The 18,610-nt window shown below is 41.6% G+C and overlaps 1 protein-coding gene across 1 annotated transcript; it reads right to left on the bottom strand.

Moving 5' to 3' along the window:
- Positions 1–244: 244 nt before the first annotated feature.
- DDX6 (DEAD-box helicase 6) lies at positions 245–18,093 on the bottom strand. Its single transcript, XM_058857270.1, has 14 exons — positions 17,941–18,093; positions 15,501–15,964; positions 14,027–14,090; positions 13,460–13,564; positions 12,149–12,278; positions 11,514–11,660; positions 11,140–11,238; positions 10,504–10,622; positions 9,884–10,012; positions 9,433–9,549; positions 7,877–7,940; positions 6,914–7,015; positions 6,023–6,202; positions 245–4,587 (listed from the first exon to the last, which is right to left on the bottom strand). The coding sequence occupies exons 2-13, from the start codon at positions 15,698–15,700 to the stop codon at positions 6,027–6,029; spliced, it is 1,452 nt and encodes a 483-aa protein (XP_058713253.1). The 5' UTR covers positions 15,701–15,964; positions 17,941–18,093; the 3' UTR covers positions 245–4,587; positions 6,023–6,026.
- Positions 18,094–18,610: the final 517 nt, after the last annotated feature.

Below are 18,610 nucleotides of genomic sequence, written 5' to 3'. Positions count from 1 at the left end.
TCTAGTCTAGCGGAGACAAGACTGTGGAGCATTTGACCCTGGAAAAACAGCTACCATATGGAAGGTTTGTGCAGAAAAAGGATGCCTCTCATGGACATAGGAGAGCACTTTTCCATTTGTCACGTGCCTCCTTTTCTTCAGGCTTCTCTCCAAAGGTTGTTGCATCCAATGCAATCCATGAGTCATTATAAGGACACCAGCATGCTTTTCACTCAGCACAGTTAGAAGAAAAAAACAGAACAAATGGGAGTTCCAGGGAGCTTTTATTGAGTTTCATTAACAAAATCAGGATTTTTCCATTCATCTTTTTTTGCACTCACAACTCATGAAGCTCTTCACAAGTCAGTGCTGCAACACATACAAAGCCAGAGAAAACACATTCTCAACAAAATCTTAGCTCCACTGGAGAGTTTGCCAGTTGCCAATTTAACAGAAAGCCAATTTTCCCCTCCCTCCCTTGACTGTTTTGAATGACTAGACCATATTGTTTGCTGGTTAACAGTTAGAATATCAACCCCTTGTCTAGGGTCTACTGGATTATGACACTCCACTTGAATTGCAAATAATTTCTTTTCTTGAAATAAAAGTTCCAGTTTTGTTCAATAAGGGGAACAGTGACTATTTTCTTCTCCTGACACCCCTTCCCCAAAATTACTGGTTAAAATACAGCAAGGCTGTATCTTAATAAACACATCCCTGCCCCCCTCCCCCCGTCCCTTACTCCTCCCTAACTTGTCTACAGCAGAATTTAATAATGCTTCCACGCAGAGGCATTTTAGCAACACAATGATGAACTGAGCAAAGCCTACAGGATAATCTGCCAAAGCCTCCTTGTGAAGTTCAGATGCATGCTCTTTGGTCCAGAGACCTAGCTGATTACAAAGATAAACTGTGATTCAAAAAAGATGGATCAGAAGATCACAGCAAGCAGAAAACTCCCTGCAGGGACTACAGTTGCCCAACCTTTACCAGGGTAGCTGTACTGCTGAAGTCTCTGTGAACAAAATTCACTTTGTTCTCAGGAAGACCAGCAGCCCCAGCAGCACTACAAAGTTCAGCATCAGGGCAAGAACCACCACAACAGCAGCTGAAGAGATGTGGCATGACAGCTCTGTTACCTCTTACAGAAACTAGAGGCAAGACGGCCATCTGCACAGACTTGCGTCCCATCAGTCATTTGTAAAGAAAAAAGTGTTTGAAGCATTTTTAAATCCTTGGAGCAGACACCCCCCCACCCCCCCATCCGAAATAAAAATAAAACAGAATATCAGAATGAGATGATTTGATACCACCATATACACAACATGAATTCATGTTGAGCTTCCCTGTTCTTACCCACAAAAACAGTCAGAGGGCAAGGAAAGATGCTCCCATCTCATTCTGGAAATTGAAATATGTATTTGAGACCAACCCACCCCCCTCCCTTTGGAAAAAGGCCTCCAGCCATTGCAGTGCCCACCTGACAGTGGACACCCAGACTGGTCTACATGTTCTCTCAAGTGGCTGAAAATTACATGACCTCCCTTCACAGCCACCTCACCCAGCCGTGAAGCTCCATTTCAGAGACTTACAGAGTGACATTTTCAGACTTCCAACAAAACAGAAATGCGGAACACATCAGGTTCTCGTTCTCATCAACTTTGTCAGAGGATGTATTTGACCTAGGGCTCACCACTGAAGGCTCTGACTTATCCATCTGTAAAGGCTGGCGACCAGCAGAAACTGGAGCTCACAAGAAATCTCATGAAGCCAAGATTTACATACACTCCTTACTCTTGGGTACGCAACGAAACAACCAAGAAAACCCCAAACCAAAATAATAAAAAACAAACAAAAGTCCCAAACAAACAAACAAAAAAAAACAACCCACACACATACACACAAAAAAAGAAAAACAAAACAAAAAACAAAACTAGGATTATCCTAGTCTTCTGGAGCATCTTTCCATTTGCAAGATCACATCTGTTTGAGATAGCCTACTAGCACCAAAAATAGGCTGCTTCCTTCTTGACAAGAAGCCACCTAAAAATGGTGCCCCCCGATAGTTTAGGTAAGTGCCAATCCTCAATGAGAGGCCAATTTTAAAGTAATACTTTTGAAAGTTCTGTGCTTCAAGAGGGACCATCAATGCATGGCACCAGGCTAACCTACCACAAATCCAAGCAGAGCACACACACCTGACTTGACATTGCTATCCTGTTCTTGTTACATGTGCATGCCCTGGTGAGATACAAAATTTATTTACATTTTCATGTCTTTGTTGCATTAAAATGATCCCTCTTCTGTCTGGAAAATCATAAGCTGGCTGCAGTACAGGAGCAAGATTTTACTTTTGGTCGAAGTTACCACCCATAAGCTCCCACCCCCACCCCACCCCCAAAAAGCACCCCAAAATTGTTTACATTTAGTACCTGCCAGTCAGATGTAAGCTATGTGGCTCACAGAGACCAAGCTCTTGAGTTTGTACTCTAGTGCAGCATTTGCTACAATTATGGAGTCACTGCTGACAAAAAGAAGAAAAACATCCCGAACACAAAAACCTTTCAGTCTTGTAAAGTTTTTGTCAGGAGGCACCTGGGTTCTATTTATGATCATCAAGAAAAGGGATGGCTAGTCCATCTTGTGATTCCAAACTATTTTACTCCAATTCAAAAAAAGGGTCAAAATGGGGAGAAATTAAGACAATTAAATCCTGCCTCAAAGGTAAGCAAGCGTGGTGTGAGTGCAGCATCTGTATATGCAATGAATGACTGAGCAAAAGGGATTGTATTCACCCAGGTGCCTCCTGACAGTGGTGGTTAATGGGCTAAAAGGGATTTTAAAAAGGGTAATTTTTTGATTTGTCTCACTCCTTTTGCCTGTAGATCAGGCCAAACATCAAGCATGTTGGGAGGGGCACAATTTAAAGCAACACTACTTGACCAGAAAGCACTTTTCAGCGATATACAATGCAAAATGACAGACAGAAACTCATGGCAAACCAGAGTAGATGGCAAGCAGTTTCCTGTAGCTTCTGACATTAAGGGGTTTGCCCTTACCTGCTCACAGTTCTGCACAGAGGCCACTCTGGTCAGAAAATGCAATGCTGCAGGAAGTGAATCACTTCCACAAAGCTCCAGAACTGTCAGTTTATGCATGTAAATTGGTTTTTTACAGTCTCTCAAACCCAAATCCACACCTTACATGTATACTGCTCAGCGACACCCACTGGATTTCCCTTACACCATGGTGGAACACAGGTCATGGACTCCTTCAGAGCTTGTCAAGTTCCTGAAGTTTCTAAGGGGAAAAATCAAAGAGCATCTCCCAAAAGGCTGAGCTACGTTTTTGGAGGCCTTGGAGCCCCACAAGCGATCTCTTCCATATGAGCAGTACAGGACTGTTGCTAGCACGAGAGCAAATCCACCTTGACAAGGGACACTTGCAGTGGCCTGCAGTTCACAGAGGTCAGAGCACTTCTCATTGTCTAGTGTTGCAGAAAACTGAGCCCCTCTCATCTTTAGCTGCTCCCATAATCAGTCTAATCCCTTTAACCTCAGCAACCTTCATCTTAAAAGAAAAAGTTATATATGAACCCAAAGAGAAAAAAAAAATCATATTTACAAAGTTTGTACAATATACACATCAGATTTTCTATGGGACACACTGCACCAGAAGAAAGAGGGCCATGGCTCTGAAACAAGTCTACCTATCAAGTGCTGTAACTACTAATGAAGACTCATGGAAACCAGTCTTTAGTGTTCTGCTAGAGCACAGGGCTTTTCTTATGGCTCCTGCAAAGGATCACAGGCTACTCTTTCCTTCTGGAGCTATGATGCTGCACCTAATCAGCCCAGATTTTATGTTGGTTTCATTTTAAATACAGATATTTACATTTTAGGTGAACTGCAGATGCATATCAACTCCTCCAATAAAAAAAAATCAGTAATAAAAAAAAAAAAAAAAAAAAAAAAAAGTTGAAGAAAGAAGTTGTATTACCAATAATCAATATATTTCACCTCCCAGCCCTGGGCTTGAGTACATGGGAAGGAGGAGAAGGGGAAGAGAGGGGAACTTTGACCTGAAACCAAAAACATATGTTGATTCCTTGGGCTGTGTCAGAAAGGTGATATTCTGAATGGTCTCATAGCATAAGGCACTTTGCACGAATAAGTAACAAGCTCTTTAGCTCAAAAAACAGATGAGTAACCAGGGAGAAGTTGAAATGCACTCAGTCAATGGTTAAAGAATTTGAAATAGCAGACAAGCTCGTGTTCATCAAGATTCTTCTCTTTTCAGGGTTTCTCTTCTTCCCTTGCTGTCCCTCCCGCCCAAAGAAAACAAAATTTAAAATCAGCAGTTAGTGCAACTAATGTTCAATCAGCACACAGTGCAAACAAGTGGAAAAACAAAAAGACATTCCTCCTTTTATCTTCTTTCGTCCTTGCTGCCAAATTTAAAGAGAAAAAAAGGCTGAGCTCTTTAGTCTTCATAGTTCCAAAATGAAAAGATGAAGAAAAACCCACAAAGAGAAGGGTATCCCCAAAGAAACGATGTGTCACAGATCTGGATCATAGGGCTTCACCTTCTGGCATGTGTAATCAAAGCCTAAAAAAAAAATAAAACAAAACAACAACAAAACTACCAAAACCAAAAACCACCAAAACCAACCAACCCACCCCCCCACCAACCAAAAAAAACCAAGAAAAAAAAGCAGAAAAAAAGCAATAAAACAACCAACCACAACATCCACAGTTAAATCAGTTCCATACGAAACCAGAACACAAAGCGATGAATCCCATACAATAACTATGCAACAGCTCTTAAAAGGCAAAGGACATATTGAGCAGCTCAATCCCAATTTCAGCTTTGTAGAAAGAGATGCTGCTAAGGCCCTTCCGTACCTATGGAACATTACTACCTCCTGGTTTCTTGCATTTTAGGAAGCAGCAAACTGCTCTCTGGCAAGGTCCCAGCATTCCCCTTAGGAATGTCACCCAAAAGCCTGTTCCATATTCATTACCTGTTTTGTATTCTATTCATTTATAAACACTGAGACGGTTCAACCATTAAAGCAGAAGCTTTCAAGCCAGCTTGGTGTGGCTATATAGGATATCCAGGGCTATCCTTAGATGATTTCAAAGAAGGAATCATAGGTTCATTAGAAAGCTATCAAGCAGTCTGCCTCTACAGCCACTTCTTTATTTTTGGTCATCTGAAAAGAATTTCAGCAGCTTCACTAGTATTGTCTTTCTAACTCCTGACCTCTGAGAAGAGTACACATAAAAATGATTTTTAGCCCAAACTGCAGTGATGGATCTTGCATGACAACATCTTAATTGAAATCAGATCGTCATCCTGCAGCCATTTAGCTTGAGGGCAACTCATCTTCCTATAAAAGAACTTAACTCAGCAGCTTTTCCTGAGACAATGATCAGAAAGGGAGCACTTAGATTAGTCTCCAACACTGAAACCTCATTTTCTTTTGAAACTACGTAGACCTCAAGTGGCAACAAAGATGAATTACAGCTTCAGTCCCTATTTTGTTCACTTCCAAGAATTCTATGCACCAAAGGATACAAAAGAGGTGGCACATTTTGTTTGAACCTGGTCCTTCTGGCTGGTGATGTGCTTACTCTTCTTCTGATGCTGTTCTCACCACTGTCCATTTTATCTCCTCACCTTTTGGAGGACTACTTTCCTCTATGCCCCTCACCAATTTCTCATTTCAGCTTAGCAATACAGACAGAATTCATTAGGCTACTAGTAGTCCATCCTGGCCTCTCCCAACACCATTCCCCACTCCCTTTTCCCCATTTTTGGCCTCCTTAGCATATGGTCAGCATTTCAATTAAAACAACTAAAAAATACAAAAATACTTATCCCTCCCCTCCCACCTTCAGCACATCCATTGCATTCCATCCATTCTATTTCAAACCCTTGTTTTCAGAGTTTTTTCATCACATCAGCTTTCCTCTTTCCCTGAGGTAACATCGACAATATTCCTGTCATTCAACACACCACTGTTCACCAAGGCACCTACATGTTTACTGTTTCTCATCTTCTACAGGTTCACTGTGGTATTCTGCCACATACAAGCTCTTGTCAATGTTGCTTGGTATGGGTTTAATTTCAGTTCCCAACTGCTCCTCAATACTTTTCAGGTTGAATCGATCATCATAGGTGATCAAGTTGATGGCCAGGCCAAGATGACCAAAGCGACCTTGATAAAAAAACAAAAACACACACCTGAACTGGACTGAGTTAACATAGGGACTGACAGAAAAGAAGTCTGCAGAAGGTGAAGTTAGTATCATTCTGTGATGTGAAAAACAAATCCAGCCACAGATCTCTACACTTTTCACATCAGTTTTTGGAAAGAAGTTTTGTAGTACTGTAGGAGTAAGAAAACTCAGGAGATTCAAAATGCTCTGACCAAAGCTACAGGATAATTACCAGCAAAAAGTCTTTGAGAGTTCTTGAACAAACCTGAACTACAAAGTTCAACTACACTGAGTTCCTTTGTTTATTGCCTTTCCTCAGGGCATATTTTGCTGATTCCCAGACAGTAGAAATGTACCTCAAAACACATACAGAAGAAAGCACAAATCTCTAGGCTTGAGACACTCTGAAGCTGAGAATTTTCCCAAACTGCAAACAGGGGCAATAGTAAGTCTCCTGAGATAGAAGCAAGATATGCCTTTTTTTCTTTTTAAATTAGATTTTCAGGCCAGTTTCAAGGTAACAGCCCTTTATATAGATAATCTTCTCAGTGAGGCTAGCCATATGAAATGATACCCAAAAATAAATTTGTCAGAAGAATCAAAGCTACCTAAGGTTATTCTCAAGAACTGTAATAAAAAAAACCCAAAAGCCAGTTCAAGGCTAAAAAACCATCAGCAACGTTGCACCTAAAACAGGTTTTTCCTCTCACCTGATCTGCCAATTCGATGGAGATAAGTTTCTGCCAGCTTTGGGAAATCAAAGTTTATCACCACATTCACAGCCTGGATATCAATACCTCGGGTAAACAGATCTGAAAGACAAACCAGATCACAAAGAAAATTAATTTCAATGAGCTCAAACACTGACAGTGTTTACTGTGTAAAGAGCAACAGTGCTTAACATTGCTTTGCGCTTGTTTCCAGACATAAGCTTTCCTTGTATTAAAGACAATTTACATACAATCCTGTTACAGCTTCCTCTTGCTCTGTATACATTATAAACAAGAATAATGTAAGACAAACAACCAAAACCACCAGATTTGCACATCTACACATAAAAAAACCCACAAAGCTAGTTTTTTCCATGTTACACTATTTTGGAGCCGTTCTACTTACACGTTTCTTCACACAGAATTGCGCATTGCCAGTGTCACAACAGACTTGAGATCTGAACTACATTCCACCACCTCAACTACTTCTATTCTGATTCTAGCAATTTTTGTTAAGATGGCCCAGACATATGTAGTGATAGCAGACACTGCCCGGTACTGCCTAAACAGGCCGTACAACAAAGAACTCAGATCATACACAGGCCAGTCAAAACAACAGAAGTATTCAGAAAAAGCGAATTCAGCAAAACTTCACATGATAATAGCCACAGCTCTACTGCTATATCAAAGTTTACAACCCAACAAATCAGGGAACCTTCACGTGTGAAAATAAACAGAAAACACTAGTGCAGTAAAATGATTTGTTGGCAAGCTGCATTTTCACAAAAGACGAAACTCCACGTGCCTAAAGGTGTGCTGCACCCTGCCACACGCAGGCTTGACAAAGACATCTTACCAAAACATCCTGTTTCGGTTTATTACAGCTAACAGATGTACAATACCTGGGATAATGCACTTTCTATCACAAACTTTAGAAACAGAAAAACGTTTAGGACCTCTTACCAGTGCAAACAAGATTGCGGCACAAGCCATTTCGGAAATCATGGAATACACGATTGCGATGCTCCTGGAAATACATACATATAAACAAAGAGAAACAAAAAACCAAAACCCACAAACCAACCAGCTGTTACTGTCAGGTGTATTCAGGTAACACTCAACTTCAATCCTGTAAATTTCTCCTCCTCATTAGAGAACAGCTGAGTTGAAACAAGATGCCGGTACATACTTTTTAGCACTCCTTACCATATATTCTAAAGAACTAATTCTAGAGGGTCTCGATCCCACTTCTCAACAAAGACAATTAACTGACTGCATTTTAAAACATCCTATGGTGGCATCAAAACCATCTCAGAAAAGTACTATCTAAAGGTAGTTACATGAAATCACATCAAGGAAGTTAAACTGATATTTTGACTGTTGTCTTACTCCAGCCCCGCCCTTGACAAATTTCACATATCCATTAAAAACTGAAGCTGGCAGTAACTTCCTTTTCCTGTATGAAGCATTTTTCACTATCGATTCAGAATGAGGGGTGTGATGAGTCAATTTTCTGTGAAGGCTCTCCTCTCACAAACACCTCATTTTGGGCCACACAAAGATTAAGTAATATCACTGTTAAGTGAAATTTAGAGAGGGAGTGAACAAGCTGAAGCATTCTGCAAAAATATAGCTGCACTTTACCAAAAGATCATCTACTGACTGATCAAAAGCATACAAAAATCAGACATCAAGGAATACGCTTCTATATCTCTTGTTTCTCAGTAACACCACCATTTCTGTTTCTGCTCAATTAATTACTGCTCTGCATCTGGCCCAGCAACCATTGGCATTGCCTGCCAGCTGTGTGAGCAACAAGCTAGACTAGTTTACATATAAAATTAAAAAAGTGTTTCAAAGTACTCCTGTTCTACATGCATCACTTCAGCCTCCTGACATGTTTTAATAGTGTGAAGCTAGAGGAGCTTTGAGCTACTGTACAATTAGCAGAAACCTCCTGCACCATAAAAGCTGCAATGGCATTTTTCACTAGCTACACCACGACCACAAGTCCACCACAACCATACACAACCCACAGCTTTCACCAAAAGGTTTGATCCAACCCACCTCCTCAACTTCCCAGATTTCCCTGCAGTCACAGTGTAAGATTACTGTTTGCAAAGCCACACAGGGCACTAAATGGGCTACATATTGGGGTTTTTGTCATTTAATTCAGGCCCATTTTCATCTGAGTTAGTTACAGTGTATGCTCTACCCTGGCTCCCCACGCTGTCAAGCAAGGTAGCAGCCCTAAGAACTGTGCCTTTTGGCTGCAGTTTGTGCTTACACTGGGACTAATTAACCTGACCTGAAGTAGTCAAGTACCAACTAGCCTTATACACTGAACAGTCTGGAAAGATGGCTGGGATAGGGGAAGGTTGGCAGTGGGGATCTAAAACTAAACCTATAGCAAAGCAATACGTATCTCAGGTTATGAAGAACATGCAAACTTAAAGCATGAGACTTAATTCAGCTATTCAGTAAAGCCTGGGGTGGGGTGGAACATACTTCATACTCACCTGCCTCATTTTAGCATGGATATAGAAGCAGGAATAGCCCAGCTGGGAGATCTTTTTGGCTAGCAATTCAACCCGTTGAGAGGAGTTGCAGAAAATGATCGACTGGTTAATCTGGAGCTGAATGTATAAAAAGTGTTCTTAATAAATGCAGCATTTTACTAACAGAGGATCCCAGATTTTAGATGTCTAAATCCCTTCCAGAAAGAAAGCACAGCAGGCAGGCTGCTGGTAATTTACATCAGATATACTTTTGTATAGGAAGGAAAATAATAAAGAAAGTTCTATAACACAGAGATGCTGGGCAAGAAGCATGCATTTTTAACCTCAGATATATAGCACATTTTGACAATGAAAAATTTTCATTAGGCTCCCTTTGAAACACTCAGTCTTATTCTTGGTTCCAAGAGGGAAAAAGCTTCTGGTATGTTCCTGAAACAGCCCTACTCCTTACCCTGGAAAAGAGTGTATTGAGGCAGTGCACTTTCTGACGCTCAGTGACATAGGCATAGTACTGAGTAACTCCCTTCAAGGTCAGCTCCTCCATCAGATTAATCTCGTAGGGTTTCTGCAAATGGGAATTCTGAAAAATAACGATATTGATAAAGCAGGCAGATCTATGTGCAAAACAATGTAAGTAGTTCCCACTATACACCACACTTAACTTCCTCCAAGGCAAGGATGCACTACTTAGCCACTCACTCTTCATGCTATGCTGAAAACAGGGTGGGTAAATTTTGGCAAATGATTACTTATAAATCCAAGGTGACTGAGCAGGCCAAACAGCAGCACCCTCCAGAAGCAAATCCACATAGATGATGTAAGTAATACACAAAGTGGAAAACAGCACCTTACAGACAAAAAACTGCACATACCTAGCTTCCCATTAATGTAACTGCAGGTCAAAAACTGCTTTCAAACTTCTGCCCTAGACTTAGGCTGATTTAGATTAAACTTGTGAAATTTAGATGTATTTAAAAAACCAAGCACTAACAGCTATGCACCACTCATTCACATCCTTTCTGCGCCACGTCATCACCATCACCATAACTACATGGACGCATCTCCACTCACCATGAACTTCTGCACACTCAAAGGAAAAGTGGCTGAGTAGAGCAAAATCTGTCTGTTTTTAGGTAGCGTGAGAATAATGTCTTCCATTATTTGAACAAAATCTTGAGATAGCAACTTATCTGCCTGTAACAACGGAAGTAATAAACAACAAGTTAAAATAATGGCATAAGATTTTACTCTTTTGGTAGCTATACATTTGGGGGAAGGAAAAAAAAACAGTTACCAGGGTTTCTACCACAGTCATCCAAGAGCTTTCACACAACTATATTCCCTCTCACTCAGAAGCTTGTGCACTAGTGGACGTTCATAAATCAATTTTATATACAATTACGTGGTAAGAACAGCTGACTCATTATAAACAGAAACCAAATAAAATTCATTCCTTTGTTGCAGAATATACTGTTATTCTATTATTCTGCATCAGCAAAGACAGGAAAGGTAAATCTTAGGCTGTTTTCTTAAAAGATTTACATGCAAAAAATTCCTACTCTCAAAATAGTTTCATGGAGGAAAACAGAGGAGCTCTTACAATGTTTCTAAGCAAGTTTGAATCTCTGCTGTGCACCAGGACACTCACTGAGACATATCATTCCTTTAACTTGGTGTTAAAATCCCAGAACATTTAACATAAGCAACTTGCCTCATCCAATACTATCATCTGGACATGCTCAACTTTTGCTACTCCTTTCTTGATGAGATCGAGAATTCTCCCAGGGGTAGCTATCACCACATGCACTGTACAGTTAGAAGAGAAAAAAAAAAAAAAAAAAAAAAAAAAAAAAAAAGAGAGAAAAACAAAAAAAACCCACAATGTAAAACTGTGTTTCCTTCCAGCATTCATGGCCATGTTTCATATGAACACTTTGGAAGAATGACAAGAGTATAGGAACAGCAAACAAGACATTGTAGTCTGTTCTGTAACAGGTAAACAGTAACAAGTAGAAATTCCATTATCACATTGTAAAAGCAACAAAGAAACAGCAACCTTAGTGTAGCTAAAGTGCTCTGACCTGTATCATCAAGTCTCATTATGTCATCTCGCAAATTGGTTCCTCCTGTAGTTGCCATCACTTTGGCACCTCCCATGTGTTTGCTGACTTGGATACAGATTTGACTGACCTGCAGGGCTAGTTCACGAGTGGGAACAATCACCATTGCTAGAAGTTAAAAACATCACTGTGAATTACTTGTAACAACCTGTATCTTAAATACTCATCCTCAGAGGAGACAGAAACTTTACTAAGTAAAATAATGAAAAGCATAGTTTAGGAATTCCACTATGGGTATCTTGAACAAGACCTAGGAAATGCTTTTGACAAGGCAAATTCCATGCAGGGGTTCTCCAGCTCTTGATGCTCCCATTGCACAAGTATCCCAGCCAGCATGCTTGCTTATTATTCCACACCCACTTTCCAGGGCAAGACAGAAAAGTCTACAAGCCTTCTTCTATTTAGACCTTTTGAAAGCAACTGTGGGATCTTGCAAATTACACCTCCCCTCCATCACACCCCATTAACCTTCTCTGGAAGTAAAAGCAGATATTCTACACTGCTGAATTTCATTAACCAGTTTTAGATTCAAGTCTCTCATGCAGTGACTGACACCATTACCTGGCTGCAGCTAAGTGAGATCCACCTCAACTGACCTTGTATATTGTCCTTCTTTAAGTCTAGCCGTTCAAGTAAAGGAATGAGGTAGGCTCCACTCTTGCCTGTTCCATTTTTTGCTCTAGCCAAGATATCCCTACCAGATAAAGCAATGGGGATGCTCTCCTCCTGAAATGCAAGGACAGAAAGTGCATGAGCAATTAATCATAACCCATGCTTCACTGAAGAGGCTGACCAAATTTAATTCCCCTCACTAACAGCATCACATGAAATCTGACTGTTTCATGACCATTATTATTATTACTATCCTGCAACTACAAGCATGACAGACTCACAACAGGAAGAAGTTAAACCCACCAGTAAAGAGTTCCCCAATACATCCCACTTAGAAGTTCTTATCTTGCCTGATCATAAGAAAGGGATCAGGTACCACAGATAAACCCATACTAAAACATAGGAAAAAAGTGAAAACTTATGGGGGGAAAAAAAAAGTGAAGAGACAATGACAGTCACTAGCAAACTCCTCCTACGGAAGAAGATTCCTACCTACATCTGAACATCAAAACCACCTCAGCCCATGTGATTCTGACATCTATATTCCTGTAATATGCTTCTCATAAAATCTTCAGCCATCCAAACACAGGCCCTATGTATTTTTCGTTTTACTACCTTTTCCAGCAACATCTAAAGAAATCTCAGCCTTTTAGAAAGGCAGCATCATGAGAATCTGTTTATAAACAAAGCAAGCCATAGTTTTTGCATGCCTTAAAGAGACAAGGTGGCAGAGCTGTGTCAGTGATAAACCTTGAAAGACCAACTAAAAGAGAGTTCAACCTTCCATCCTACAAGCCTTAGAAGTAAAATTAACATGGACATACAGAAAAGTAAACTTGCTAAGATATAAATCTCTCTCCCACAATCTTCATAACTCTTCTTCCACAAGACTACAATAAAAAGAGCCAACACTGTGATAAACTCATAATTACATTTTTAACAACTGAAGGTACACAGCCAATGGTAACTCAGTTTTGGAAAATGTATAGAACCCCTGGGACTACTTATGTGAAAGCTGTTACTGAACAGAGAATTAACAAATTAACACCTCCAGCACTTAAAGGAAAATCCAAGTTAACTTCTCCAAAAGTGTAAGGCAGTCCCATCACTAAATCACTGAAGGAATTACTTAGTGATGTAGTCGGGGATTAGAAATTCTTGCTTTTCCCAAGATCTTTCATTCACAGCTTCAGTTTTTCCCAATGATGGCACAAGTACTGGACATTTAGACGTAACAATGTCAATACATTTACAGAAGTTAAAAGCAGCATCTAAGTAGTCTGTTTGCAAACAACCTGAATAGGAGATGGTTTTTCCCAGCCCATTTCAAAAATTCCCATCAGCAACTCCCGTTTCAAACAGTAATCTTCAAACTCATTTCCTTTTGTGGAGGTCACGTCCTAAATAATCAAAAAAATAAGCACATCCATAAGATCAGGTCATATAACCTGCAGCTGTAGATTGATTTGAAATTGCCTGTACAGGAAGAGCACAATTTACTATACGGGAGTTCCCATTAACTCATGCAACATCCTACAGTGGCAAAGGAAACATTTGCTTTCTCAGAGCCAAACACAGCTCCTGAGTGTACACAGGGACACCTTCCCCTCTGCCTCGCATGACGCAGATACTGCTTGTGTCATGCTATAATACTAATAAAGTAAAAAACCCACAGTGAACTCCATTCTTGAGTTTTCTAAGAGAACCATCACTCACAAGCACTTGAGAACAAATTAATTCTTCATTTAAAGCAGCAGGAGCTGAACTACTTTTTAGCGTTCACTCAGAACAAGTATTTTACCACTGCAAGCTCTCCCACAAGTTTTATTTAATACTTATTCCTACAATTCAACCATCCTTACCGAAGTTTTGATTCTCAAATCCTTAGGAGGGAGTTTTAAAGTCTTCTTCCAGTCATCACCAGGTCTATAGCAAAATAAAAACATTTTTAAATAATTAATATTTAGATTTTGCATTTTATTTTCTTAGATATAGCAATGAACGTGCAATATTTTCACCTCCTCAAAGCTAAAAGCACCTACATATATGAGCTCAAGTCTTCTCTGAGCTAAGCAGTATGTAACAGGCAGAAAACTGTAAACAGACAAAATCAGCCGTCTGCCAAATAAATCTGTGAAATCTTTATCCAGTCATGATTCAAGTCCCATTTTTAGGGTGCTGAATCTAAACAGTAGAACAGATTTAAAACTGAGCACTGACTTAGTCACATAACAGAAGCTGGCTATAATAAATCCACACAAGAATATTTCATGACTTAAAAATTCTCTTGCCTAGGGAACATCCGTTCTTAATCCCCAAGTAACATGAAAAGGTGGAAAACGCTTCTGGTGAAAAAAAACCTAAGTAAGCAATCATTCAACTTGTTGATCAAATGTTGTTTGCTCTCAGTAAAATTTAGATACCCATCCTCTCTGAAAGCCACTGCAGAGCACAGAGCAAGTCCTCATCACCAGCCCCAAGAAGTTCTGTGTGAATTTTGATGAATTTAATTAACTACATTCATTAGAGCAGCCATGTAGTACATTAAAAAAAAAAAAAAAAATAGGTGGGGTGGGAACAGGGCAAGTTAAGCAGATTTTAAGAACCTGAGTGTTCCATCGCACTTTCTATGAGGAGAGCTGGCACTTGCTTCACAAATAATTAACAAAATAAAAGCCTATGCTGTTCAGGGGGAGGAGGATCCATGGAAGAAAAAAAAGAAAAGCAACACATTACCATAGCGTCGAAGTATTTTGCACCTTTCAGAAATTCCAAAACTAGCTGGATGGGAGCATGGTATCACAGTGGGACTGTATCCTCTCAGATCAGGCTTTGATGAATTAAAGCCAGAGCATTACAATGAGGAGATCAGGTGCTACTATTTCAGATCAATGACAAAAGATAACTGACTTTAAAGCATTTCTCACCATGAGAAAGAAGTGCAACAAACGGAAAGGCATACACAAGTAGACTGAGACCATGTGGCATTTCCTCCTCAGTCTTAAATGTCAGTTCAGTTCTTTCCCACTCTCATACTTCCCTCTTGCACCACTTCCAGCAAACAAAAACCACAGGATTCTAAAGCTGGGCTACCTGTGACAGTAGCTCACATTCAGAAAAGCACAGCATCAAGTTGGATTTTCACAACAATCACTGTTGGAGAGAAGCTTGCCCATGGAAATACAGCTTTCTTTCATAACATACATCACAGGACACTTCTTACCACCCATGTCACAAAACAACAGCAGACAATATTTTCCAAATGGCAATCCAAGAATGCCTTCCCATGCACGACTTCTAAATACTCCTTTTCTGGGAGCCGATACAAACACTTACTTAATAGCGGTGGTCATACTCTGTGCTTGCTGTTGAGTGCCATTATTGATTGTGTTGGCATTTTTCAGCTGGTTCATCTGTTGCTGAGTTTGTGTGCCTCCACCTCCTGGGCCCCCGCTGGGTTTTACAGGGCCTCTCAACTGCCCATTCTGACTGGATAGACCCATTATAACAGGGTTCTCTGTTCTGGCCGTGCTCATGCTTTTATCTTTAAAGATGTCTTTTTAGACTTCAAAACTTTGAAAGTCAGTACAGAAACTGTAATAACAGTTTATTAGACTCTCCAAAATGAAGAGATAAATAAGTCTTGCTCAATATATGAGTCCTTTATTGCAATGCAGGCAAGCACCTGTAAGTCACTCAAAAGTAAAGCAGTAACTTGCTCTGATGCACTGTGGAACAACTTTTTTTTAAAAAAAGCCCTCTATTGAAGTTGAGTTATATCAGAATTCACTTGCTTCAATCTGAAAGAGAAGCAGACAATAACAATTAGTATGGGGATTTTTGTCTACATAAAACACATCAGGTTTTTTTTGTATTTTAAGAAAAATTTCTTCCCAGGCAGTGTGCAACAACAGTAATTGTTTTTTTGTTTCCTCAGTGATAATTATAAAGACATGCATCAAACTTTTTCTGCCTTTCTATAAAGTGTTGCCTAATACGTTCAACCACCAAAGAAAACCTCTCAAACAGCTGTACTTCCAGCGACCTTCCATTACCCGCCCCTTCTCAAAAAGCAACCATAGTGTATCAACTGCTTTGATGGCTCTTCAATTCCCCCACAAATTCCCTCACCTCCAGGATGCAGCCAACCACCCCTAAAATCAGCCCTAAGATGTGAACAATAATGTTATGCATTAAGCTTGTGACAGGAAGCCAGACTACAATATGAAGTGGACATTCCAGTTAGAACTGACAAACCCTTACACATTACTCCGATTGCCCTGCTCAGTTTGAATGGAAAATACAAATTATGTAAAAAATCTAAGCCAACAGCTTACACTCCTCCAACCCAAAATGCTCTCTCTACCAGCTTACTCCCAGTTTTCAACCGGGTATTGATTTAAGGCTATTCAGAACAGTGAGGAAACAGCAACATTACGCTGAACTGAGAGCAGCTGTCTCTTTGAGTCCAAGTGACTGAGCTTGAATTGAGGCAGTAACGCTGCTGGTTATTCAGCTTCCTGCTCGTGACCTTACCTTCCTGCTCTCAGCAACAACTTATGTGGTGCTCGGAAGATAACATTTCACACACATGATTTAATACTGACTCTGTATGTAACAGAAAGTTTGCAAAACTGTGGAAAGACAAGTCTGCCCCTTACATAGAGCAAGCATGGATCAGAGCTAAAGACTCTTTAGGATGATACCAGGGAGAAAAAACGTCCCTAGTCCAAAATCTTTTGGAACAAAAAGTAGGCTTGCCTGTGCTTTCTTACCACAAAGCATCTGCATCTTGGAAAAACACAAAGGAAAAAACAACAGACTACTGCTTCCTAACCTCGGCATTCACAACAAAATGCGTGTTTTCTCAGTGAATAAAAAGGCACACTGAAGACCATTCCAAAAGAGTTAAAAAAGGAATTCAGACTTCCCAGCTGTTTTCAAATGTGTCAATTCTAGCTTCCAGCAAAATGTTAAAGTCTGCGATACTAGGATTTTCTGCTAGTGAACTTTCAAGGCATCTTCGAAGAGCTATTTCTCCTGGCCATTAACTTCGTAAAAACCAGGCGAGTTACGAAGGTAGTCAGAGACGCCAATGAGACCCGACTACCAACGCCGAAAAGTTCTCCAATAGTGTAGGAAATGAAACCTCTCAGTCCCTTATGTCCTCACGCTCTTAACTATCCTTTAGAAGAACAGAGGTTAAAAATAATGCACATCCTCACGGAACTCAAGAAATCGTCCCGTTCCGATAAAAGAGACGCCACCATTTCGCAAACCAACGGACTAAAAAAAAAAAAAAGGCCGCCGTCGCATATCTGCTCTCCGGGCGCAGGCGAGAGGCCGGGGCAGCAGCTCCTGATCCTCTGCTTCCCGTCGGCTGGGCCCGGCACAAAAAGGGAGCTCTCGAGATGCTCAATGTGCCCGGTGAGCCCGGGCCGCACTGCGGAGCCCCGAAGCCGAGCGGTGGGCCCGGCGCCGCCCGCCGATCGCAGCTGCGCCACACCAACACCTCCCGCCCGCGAACAATGGAGCGGCCACCGCTTGCCGTCCGGACAGACGGGGAGCGAGCGCCGCCCGGCCCCGCCCCCCGCGGTCCCCAGCTCCCCCACTCCCGGTGCGTCCAGGCCCGGGCCGGCCGTCCCTGCCCCGCCCGCGGCGCCGCCAGGCCCCGCTCAGGCCCGAGCTCCCGCCGTAGACCGCGAGGGGCGGCACGCCGGCAGCGGCCCCCTCGCCCTGCTCCCACGGAGCCGTGCCCGCCCTGGCCCGTGCTCACCGCCACCAGCCGCGCTCCCCCTCGCCCAGGTACAAAATCCTCTCGCTCCCCCGGTGCCTTGTTATGGCGACTCGACGCTCCAAGATGGCGGCTTCCTCCTTCCTCCCGTGCGCCCTCCCCCTCCCGGCGGGCGGCACCGCCCCGGTCCACACGTACCACGTACGTACGTACCTACGTTCGACGTGCGCCACGCGTCACGTCCCACCCAGCGTGCTGTATCCACGTGACCGCGCTCGCAATGCTGGCCACTCGTCCCGCCCCCTCAGACCCGGCCCTTCCCTTTGAACACTGTTTCGCAAGAAAACGCCTGGAAACGGAACGGCCTTCGCTATGTAGCCATTAAAACAGAGCCAACACAAACATAAGAATAAGGGACTGAGCCACAGCCTGTAGGAGTCGTAACCACCGATCGTGACAGGCTGGGAATTAGCATTGCTTTTTAGACAGCCGTTACTTAGCGATTTTGACAAACCGAGACACAATAGGAATGTAATGTTAGCAGTTACTACTTTGAAGACAAATTTTTCTTCAAATATTTTTCCAAAATACATGCAAAAGGACAAGGACCTTCCTGGTTTTATCTAGCTCCTCACATCTACAGCTGTCTCTAGGTGCTTGTTTTTCCACCGTCAGCAGCAAAAGGCACAGGCTCCACCCTCCAGTTCTCGTT

Source organism: Poecile atricapillus, chromosome 25 (assembly GCF_030490865.1).
Source record: "Poecile atricapillus isolate bPoeAtr1 chromosome 25, bPoeAtr1.hap1, whole genome shotgun sequence".
In the NCBI taxonomy this organism is placed as follows: domain Eukaryota; kingdom Metazoa; phylum Chordata; class Aves; order Passeriformes; family Paridae; genus Poecile; species Poecile atricapillus.
The sequence above is the reverse complement of the archived record's forward strand: the minus strand, read 5'-3'. Positions and strand labels throughout refer to the sequence as shown.

Coding starts and splice junctions, on each gene's coding strand:
- DDX6 (XM_058857270.1), bottom strand. CDS start 15,700: ATGAGCACGGCCAGAACAGAGAACCCTGTTATAATGGGTCTATCCAGT. Junction 14,091..15,500: donor AGTATGACCACCGCTATTAA/GTAAGTGTTTGT, acceptor ATTTTGCTATAG/ACCTGGTGATGACTGGAAGA. Junction 10,013..10,503: donor TGAGTGTGCAGAAGTTCATG/GTGAGTGGAGAT, acceptor GTTATTTTTCAG/AATTCCCATTTGCAGAAACC.